General features: G+C 32.5%; 1 protein-coding gene across 1 annotated transcript; it reads right to left on the reverse strand.

Annotated features, from left to right (window-relative positions):
• Positions 1-639: 639 nt before the first annotated feature.
• On the reverse strand, positions 640-4,333 carry LOC115983987 (cytochrome P450 714C2-like). Its single transcript, XM_031106867.1, has 5 exons — positions 3,891-4,333; positions 2,696-2,922; positions 2,358-2,605; positions 1,640-1,997; positions 640-1,300 (listed from the first exon to the last, which is right to left on the reverse strand). The coding sequence occupies exons 1-5, from the start codon at positions 4,177-4,179 to the stop codon at positions 875-877; spliced, it is 1,548 nt and encodes a 515-aa protein (XP_030962727.1). The 5' UTR covers positions 4,180-4,333; the 3' UTR covers positions 640-874.
• Between the last annotated feature and the right edge of the window lie 5,988 nt (positions 4,334-10,321).

A 10,321-nucleotide genomic window follows, 5' to 3' on the forward strand; every position in this document is an offset into this window, starting at 1 on the left:
CATTGAGGAACCGTTATAAAACATTAATCAACTTCCAGACCGTTGGGAGGGGCAGCTCACCATTAACACCCCGCAGGGGCGTTACCAGGCAAGAATAAAGTCTCCATCAAGGCTCCACTAACGGCTAGAAGAAACCACCTATGAGTGCATGCATATAAATACATAACCCCAAAAGGGGAGGAGGTAAGGCAAAAACTCTAGCATATTATTTTCACAGCTCTCTTTTGTCAATCTTTCTGACTTTGGCATCGGAGACTTTTTGGCAGGCACCACGCCGGCGAAATACATCCATTCTTCCCTCCACTTGTTCTTGAGGATTGGGTTGGTTGAGGATGACATCAATCTGGACGATCATCCTTGACTGACGATCTGAGCATCATCATGAGTGATACCTAAAATTCACCTAGTGGGGTTTTTTCCTTGTGAGGGGTTTTTCTCATTCGTCAACAAATCACCATGTCATTTAATTTTCATTGTATAATATTTTATTTGATGATTTGTTGGTACCTCCATGATTTGCATGTAATTTGACCTAATTAATTAACTTGGGTAATTGAATTATTTAACCGGGGTCAATCTATAAACCTACCATGTCCAAACAAATTCAATGAGTCCAATTAATAGTTCACTCTCCCCTCATGGAACAACAAAAAAACAAAATCAATCTTTATTCATTACTTCAGTAGTACGAACCTAAGAACAAGTAATGTAAAAGATTAAAGTTCAAAAGAACTAACATGCTTCTCTCAGTAGTTCGCTGTCACAGCAGGTAATCCAATTTCTCCATATGAAGTTAATACATAAAATAAACCAAGTTTTTCTTCTTCTTTTCTCTTTCTTTTCATGTTGGACCAACCCAATCATAGGGCGTAGCTTACAACTTCCTCACCAAGATATCTACTCCATGTTCAGGTTCTATAACCAACCTAAGAGCAGGTGCATGAGTGTATTTGGGAGAGAGGGAAAAGGTGAAGTTGGACAAAATGAGAGCTATAAGTATCTTGAGTTCAACCATGGCCAAGTTCTGTCCAAGACACACTCGGGGCCCAACTCCAAATGGCATATAGAAGTGTGGAAGTTTGCATGACCCTGTAATTCCATTTGCAAATCTTTCTGGGTTGAACTTGTAAGCATCTGGTCCCCATACGTCTGGATCAGTATGCAATGTCAGCACCATGGTCCAAAGGTTGACACCCTTCGGAACATTAATGTCCCCAAATTTCATGTCCTTTAAGGCCTCCCTTGACACCACACTTACTGGGGGATAAAGGCGCAATGATTCGTGAATCACCATTGTTAGCTGCATATGCAAATTGAAATTTAAAGTGAGAAAATGTCTTCACTCTTAACGCACTTAGATAGAATGTTGAACATCTAGGTTCACATTTTAAAGAATATGAACTGAACTCTTATTAACGGTATAAAATTTAAAGTAATACCAGGTTTTTTTAATTTTTTTTTTAGATAAGAAAAGATTTGAATTTTGCTCTTTACTCTCAGGCCACACCAATTGGTTTCTTGTTGGTGTAGGCAAGATCTGAAACAAGTCACTTATTCAACAACAAGAGGCTTTACCCATTTACCAGTGCATCTAATTGGAAAAGTTGGAACCCATTTAAGTAATATTAGTTAACAATACCTGTTTCATCTTACGAAGCATATCAGCATCTGGAATAGCATCCCCACAGATACTGAGAACCTCAGTACGGACACGGTCTTGCCATTCTTGATTTGATGCCAACAACATGAGGCACCATGTAGCAGAAACTGCAGTGGTCTCAAACCCAGCCAAATAGATGTTCTTGCAGTTGTCAACAATGAAGCGGTTTGTTGCCTCCTGGCTCAGATCACTATTTTTTGCACCCTCCAGAACCGTTTGCAATAAATCCTTGTCATTACAAGTACCATTTTGTCTCTCCTTCACTACATCTAGTATCAAATTGCGGACCTCCTTTTCTAACGCCCATGCTTCCCTATTGTTCTTTGTGGGGAGATAACTGTAACATATACATTTGGTGAAATGAGTCAATTTTCCAATATATAGTTATTAAAGAGGCTTTTGCCACACATGCTTGCTTCCCAAGATTTGAAATGTATTCATTTTATAGTTCAGTATAAAGATTTGAAATGTACTCATTTTATGTTTGTACAATGACAGAGATTATAAAAAAAAAACAGAGACCTTCTTGATTCTATTTCAGGCTGATATGTTAAGTTGTCACTTTGAAAAGTCTCTGGAATTAAACTACGTACCTATAACTTTGGCAGTATCATCGTTTCATAGATTTTGTAATATTCAACGTAATGTGGTAACAAACAACTTCAATATTGTGAATTTCATACAAGAAACATCGTACCTCATCCCAGGGATCCCAGTTGCTAAGCTTCTCTTAGACATGGCCTCCTGGAGAGTTCTTAGTTTCACGAAAATCTCTTCCCCTTTGGAATAGTTGCTGCCAAAACAGGCTCTTGAGATAACATCTCCAGAGAAACTTCTCATATACTCATCGATTTTTATGTCTGCAGTTCCACCCTGTGTCTCAATCCTACTCTTCCATGAGTCTATCACTGTGATCGTCGACTCGGTAATTAAGTTCATCATTCCCTACAAATAGCTAACCGATTAAGTTCACATTTTAAAAGAAATTACCATGATAGAGGTAAACAAAATGGTTGGTTAATAATCATTATATACCTTAACCTTCTCCATGTATAATTCAGGTGCAAGTATTTTCCTTTGGTGTGCCCAAACAGCCCCATTTGAAGTCAAAATGCCCTGTCCAAGCAATGGACCACGATCTTTGTGTTGATATGAAGGCTTTCCCAAGTCCAAGGATGTACATGTGGATATCTCTCTCACCATGTCAGGTTGGGTCACGAGTAAGATTTGTGTGTTCCCAAGAGAAAACACAAATACTTGACCTGTTTGAACATAAACATGCATCAAACAAAAGTGCTTTAAGTTGTTACAAAATTTGCTTCTACTCTTAAGCAAGAAGTTGTCATTTTCATCGTAAGCCGTATGAACGCAATAGTGTAGGTAGGAAGTGTGAAATTGAGAAAACTGAATGATGAAACTGACAACTCTAGTCTTGAGTCTTTTCTTTGAAGCTAGATGAAAATCATGAAACTGACTATTCAAGTTCAATGTTGGCAACTTAATTTGACCACCTCAAGTCCACCCATTACCTAGCTACCTGGTGTTATTACTTATTATCAGTGATCCTAATTAAAGATATAACATATTTTATAACTCCCACCAACCAATATGTCAATTTTTAAACACAAAACAAGAAAAAAAAAAAAAAAATTAAAACAACTAAAAATTTCAGTTGTTGTGGTAATGAATATGATTTGTATCAATTCAACAACATGCTAAATAAAATATAAAATACTAATGATACTACAAAATTTCTCTACATAAATTTTATAAAGTGAAGTGAGAATGAATGAGATTAATAAGTTTCAAAAACATAATAAATAGATGTTAAATTTTTGTTTTTTTGTTTACACACCCGATTATAAAGGTTATATAATAAAATTGTAATATTCCTTACATCAATATAATTGAATATCTCAAAGGAAATTGCTACAATTACTACCAAATTTACTACAAAAAGCTTACAATTAACATAGAATAAATATGATTAATGTCACGTCGACAATATAATAAATAAATATCATAATTTTTTTTTTAGTGATTACTGATTATTGATACATTAATTATAAAATTAATAATGGTTTTAACTTTTTATGGTATAATCACTTTTATATTATCTTAACATAATAAAGAGATGATTCAGCTAAAAAAACATAATAAGATGATGATGATGATGATGATGACAGTGATGATGATGATGATGATGATGATATTGATGAGTGAAAAATACCATATTGCTTCCTCCATTGGTCAAAGAAGGGGAAGAGAACAGCACCACAGTTGTGGGAAACAGGGGCTTCACTGGTGGGAGTCTTTACTGAGGTGGATTGAGCCTTCTTTATCTCCCTAATATTTCCGAGCAGTAAAGTTGGTGCTGGTCCATCGATGCCTTGTTTGCTTAGCATAGATCGAAGTCTCTTTGGCTTCACCACCAACCCATTATACAAGCGTAGTAACAATCCAATGAAACCAAGCACTGCAAGGGAAATGACTGTCTTTGCATCAAATTGTAGCTCCATGACCCAACTCTTTTCTTCTTCTACCTTTCTCTCTTTTCCTCTCTATAACTCTTACAGGCACACAAATGTTGGTACTTTCAAATGTTAAACTTGGTTTGCTTTATTTCTAAGCTCAAGAGACCTGAATATATAGTCAGCGAGGTAGGACAATTTCGTCCTAACGAAATCAGATTCCTGGTAAATTCATATCTGACATAAACAGCTAAACAACCGCAACAGCAAAACCTTGCTACGTGGGCCCCTCAATGAACCGGTAAAATGAGTGTAGTTCCCACTACTCTTTCCTAAGACACCATTACTATTGTTGTGAAAGGAGTATTATATAATGGAAAAAAAAAAAAATTGTCAAGTGAATTGATATTTTTTATCTGCTGGGAGGTCTAGGGAAAAAAAAATGTTCAAGTTACAAAGTTAACCATGTATATATATAATGGAAAAAAAAAATTAATAAATGTCCTAAGAAGACATATTTTTAAAAACTTTTTATGAAGAAATAAAAGTATAGCTGATTTTTTTAACAAATTTTTATATTTTTTTTATAAAAGTGATATTAAAATATTCTTTAAAATAATTTATTATCAAATGGTACACCCATTAACCAATCCCAATCTTATCTGAACAAGGAAGGAGAATGTAAGACATGACGGCTGATACCATTATTGCTTAGACATTAATATCATACCACTATGAAATTTATTTATTTATTTTTGAGAAACCAATATGAAAATACAGTAAATACTAAAAACGAGCGACTTGGTAGTTGGGAAGCAACATGTGAAAAAGGATAATAATTTTGTATGCGGTTCTTTTTTCTTTTTTCTTTTTCTTTATTTTTATTTTTTGAGAAAAACTTGGTATGCAGTTGAATTTGAGGTCTTAAAGAATTATTTCACTTTTACACTTTTAATTTTGATTGGATACAATCAGAATTTACATGAACATATGCATGTCCATTTGAACATATATTAATACAAGAAAACATATATATATATATATATATTTTTTTATATGTTAAGTTTATTTTTCCCATGAATAAGTTGTTTTTAGATTTTATTTTATTTTAATTCAAAATTTCACTTATAAAATGAAGTAATTTTTTAATAGTTAAATAAACATTAATTGTGATTTACGCAAATTTATATTATCATGTAATTTAGCTCTAAATTTGATTGTTTATACACAAATTTTTATGAAGGAAAATATATTATTTATTGAAAAGTAATTTGCAATTCAAATAGGTGGAGTGTTAGGTGTCAAAATCTCATGCAATTGAAGAACTGGATACCAACAATTTAACTAGGTGGCACCAAAATGAAGTTGAGGTAGCACGCAAATTAATGAAGTAATGGACACATCAAAGCCGTGTGAAATCCTTAAATTAAGTCCAAGAGCACTTCATTGAAATCTGAAACTTATAAATATAACGTTGAAAACTTGAAACTTGAAACCGACCTAGTTAGTACTTGTATAAATAATTGTAATGAAGCAAATTAACAATATAGAACAGTAATGCAGTCAAAATCATGAAATGAGTGAAAAATTTAAGAGCATCAAGAAACTCTAACAAAGTTTAAAAGTTTCCTTTTATATAAAAAAATTAAAAACCTTCCCATTAACTACAAGGTCACCCGTATGCCTCATTAACAACAGTAACATATTTTCTTCTCTATCCGCATAATTAAAACCTTCACCCGTGACATTATTTATTCAATAATAATTCAAACCTTCACTCGTGACATTATTAAATAAAGATTATATATATATATATATATATATCTTTTTTTTTTTTTTAATGTTTTACCTTCTCTTTTTTTTTTCTTAATAGTTTTGTCACTGAAGGGCCCTCACCCCCTCGCTTTGCCCTAGTCAACAAGTAGTTACTAAATAATAGCCACTCTCCTAAACTAAGTGATGATTATTCTTTTCCACAGCCTCAAAAAAATTCTAACATTTACATTCTCTCTCTGGGGCTAATGGGTAATGGAATTGCCTTACAATGTTGAAATATTCGTATGCCACAACTTTTGGTCTTATCGATTCATTGAACTATGAGCGACCAACAATGTCAAAGTTAACTGCAATTAGTGTCAAAACCTATGAATTCAAAAAGTCCCCATTGGCTGGAGATGATAATATATATAAGCTCCATTAATTAGGGGCGCCAAAGTAAGCAAAAATAACAGTTCCGGTGTGGTCGAAAGTTGAAACCCATAACACTGACACCGGTGTATGTACGGTTAAACTTTTTGTAGTTTGAAAGATTAGATTTTATGCGCTATAACAAGATAGTGGACCATGAAAATTTAATGGTGGTTCAATCTTCTTTGTTTTAATATTAGAAAAAAAAAAAACAAAAAACAAAATAGCCTTATAACAAGACAGTGGACCATGAAAATTTAATGGTGGTTCAATCTTCTTTGTTTTAATATCAGAAAGAAAAAAAAAAACAAAATAGCCTTTCTGTAATAATTACTATAGAATTGGTACAACTGAGTCTATCATATCATTATAACTTTTCGTCAAAAGCTTTATAACTCAATTAGTATTTTCAACAATAATGTCCAAAGTTTCAATCTCCCTCTTACAATTATCGAATTATAATTTTTTTTATAAGAAAAACTACATTTCCTTTAAATGTGAAACTTTATTAAAGTAGTATATATTTTTCAAATAATATACTAAAGACTCTTCACTTTTTTTTTTTTTTTTTTTTTTGGTGAAAAAAAAAGACTCTTCACTCTTGTCTACAAATTATTATGTCATTTGATGGATGCATATATATATACATCAAAGAGGATTTCTCTCTTTTAACTAGATTTTTTTGTGGTTCAAAAATGCCCTCATTAATGAAGGGTAACTTCATTTAGAAATAGAGTAATAAATGTCAAATAACAAATTTTATTTTGAATTCAAAAAGAGAACTTCTAAAATTTAGAATGTTTTTTCCTTCTTGTTCAAAAAAAAAAAAAAAAATTATAGTTATTGCTTTTATTTATTTATTTATTTTATATAAGATAAAATTTCTACTCTAACCTATCTAAGTGTATATATGTGTAAAACTCCCTCCTGAAGACTTGAACTCCGGCCCTTATCTCCCACACCCCACATGTATTTATACTTATGAAGTGACCATTGCATCAAGGGTGTGCGGTGGTAGTTATTGCTTATTTCTAAAGTTTATTCTTTTTATTTGTTTGAAAAAAAATATATATATTTCTTAATTATACTGTAATAGATGTAAAATATGTTAATTTACAAAAAAAAAAATAAATAAATAAAAGAGTCTCTAAGCACGCTTCCCTCGTTCATACGTAAAGAAACAAGCATTCTGCAACATCATAATCTTATAGTAATTAAAAATTACATTCAATAAGAATTTTCAACATATTTTGTTGAAATGTGGAGCATTCGATTGCAAAAGATCATCCGATAGTGCTTTCATGCTCGGAGTGGGGTCATATTTTGGAAGACAGAGCTACAGCTCTGAGCATGGTGGTCCTTGGAATCCCTTGGAATCTTGTGGTTAGTTCTCCTAATACAAATAAACCTAAGACTAGACTACTGGTCCAATTTTCTACGTGACATTTGTTAATAGCAGTTGTCTGGTTGTCCCAAGAATATCAAGGAAAACATTTAGTTAAACATTTGGAAAATTTACAAATTTGGACAAGAAGGAAAATCTACAAAACAATTCACATATTCATATAATAAATTAAAAAAATCTTTGGACTTAGACTAAGTAAAAAAATAAAATAAAATAACAAATCAGATGGGGTGTTAACACATATTCAGATAATAAATAAATAAAAATCTTTGGACACAGTCTAAGTTTTTTTTTTTAAAAAAATCAATTATAAATCCTAGCAAAACAAATCACAAAAACTCAATAATCTTTACCCAATTTTTACCTCTAATTTGAGAGCTCTTTGTCCCTTTCAAATGACTCTATCCCATAGTCATAGAGACAACTTCTACGTTGCTAATCACTCAATCCATACACCAATTAGTGTCACCAGCAACTTGGATAAGTTGGTGTCTTTAACTTAACCCATGAAAAAAATTTATTTTTTTAAAGAGCTGCTGCTCTTTAACACAACCTGTGGATAAATTTTTTTTTTTTTTTTGAATGATATAATTTTATTAATTTTTAATGTTTTATTAACTTTGGGACACACTTGGCATGCATGCATAAATGTAATACATGTGTGAAACAAAAATCTACTATTTTGTGCCTTACCTAAACTGCCACTAGCATGTGCTTGATTAATCTATTGGTAATAAACTCTGTGCCTTAGCTAAATTAATGTAGTGGTGGGAAAAGCTTTATTATTTACAGGGTTGAAGACTCAAACTCAAAGTTACCGTTCATTATCATGTGAATATTTAAAAGATCTTTTTTTTTTCTTTTTTTACCACTTTTTCAAAATGGAAATTTTTTAAAAGAAAAAATCTCACATCTTTATGCTACCACAACCTTAACCAAGTAATTATAAATAAAAAATTCCTTAACCAAGACACCGAAAATTGTCTCACCCTTTTTTCTTTGAATATTAGTGCATGATGTTGATTAACCATTATTTTAGTTGTTTTCTTAATGTAATACTAGACATGGATTTGAACTTTTAACTATAGTTTTTGCATTTTTTTTTTAGAATCTTTTATATATAGTGTAAGGACCAAAGTTGAGACTCAGCCCACGATGAATGGACTTAGGCCCATAAAACCCAAAATAATGAATTTGTAAAGAGTGAGTTGGAAAACTGGATTAAAATGAGTTGGATTACGAATGAAGTGGGCTTAGTTGACAAGAACAGAGAAACAGATTGAATTAAATTAGAGAAAAATTGTCCTCGGCATGGTCCAAGGAAACCAATTCTTATATATTCCTTACAAGTTTGATTACAGAGTTGGTTCTTGATTGCTACAATTTTTCTCTTGTGATTTTCCGATCCCTTACCCATAAAGGATCTCTTACATTATATAGTTCCCTTTGGACGATCTTGATCCTACACTTGTTGATCATTTGAGCCACTACTTGAATGCTTGTCCTATTAGACACCTTCTTCGGCCTTTTGTGAATTGTGATAGCCAAGGCAGCACTGTTTAGGAGTCTTCTCCACATAAATGTAGCTAAAAAGTTAGCTGTAGGATATTCAATGCGGTAGTAGTAGTTTTCCCCTTAGATATTTTAGGACACCTCTCTGTCCTATGTTTCCGTAGTGCTTATTTGTATCAGCAGAGTGTTCCTGGGACATTCTCTCGGACGGTAGACCACCTCTACGGATCCTGGGCTTGGTTAGCCAAGGATGCTCTCATCCTCGGCCCAACCCCCTGTGCCGTTATAATCAAAACTGACTTCTCCGTCTGCTAACAAAGGCTCTTTTGATAACATTTACCCTCCTTGGACGCCTTCAGCCCTTGGCTTGGGCCTTAGGTCCATTATATACCTAAATAATGGGCTCCGGGGCCCAATGCCCCTACATATAGCATTATGAATTTATTAGGTATAGAATAATGTGAAAAGAATAAATATATTAAATTTTTTTTTTATAAAATATCTATTATTGATTTAAAAAAATACAAAAAATAAAAAAATTAATGCTAATAATGCATCATTGTCAACCTCTAGTATTAATATTACAACTTTCTAAAATTCTTGAATAAAGAACTTTGGCCCCCTCCTAAGTTTGATTCCTGGTTCCGTTCCTGAGTTAATGAAACATTTTTAAAAAGTTTCAATATCAATTTTATTTTAAATGTAAAAAATTATCCAAAAAAATCAATTATTTTCTCATAAAGAATTTTTTAAAGTATTTTCTAAATAAATTCCTTCAAAATATCAATAAAAAAATCATAATATTCTTTGTGGGGGCCAGTTAGCCAGAAAGTACTATTAAAACTGTAACTATTGGGCCTACGGTCCAGTCCGAGGATATTTACTTATCTGAGGATGGTCAAATAATGTGATTAGGGGAATGGTAGAAGAGGAAGAGATAAGGATTGTACATGATAGTCCAAAATATGTCTGAGGAGAAAAGTTATATCGGAAATGTGGATCCGAGGTCAGTAGGAATGTCCTATTGTCCTGAATATCCTTCAAGGTTGCATCACGGTTAGAAGTCAGACATTGGATAAGAGAGGA

This window comes from Quercus lobata, chromosome 1, assembly GCF_001633185.2.
Source record: "Quercus lobata isolate SW786 chromosome 1, ValleyOak3.0 Primary Assembly, whole genome shotgun sequence".
Lineage (NCBI taxonomy): Eukaryota > Viridiplantae > Streptophyta > Magnoliopsida > Fagales > Fagaceae > Quercus > Quercus lobata.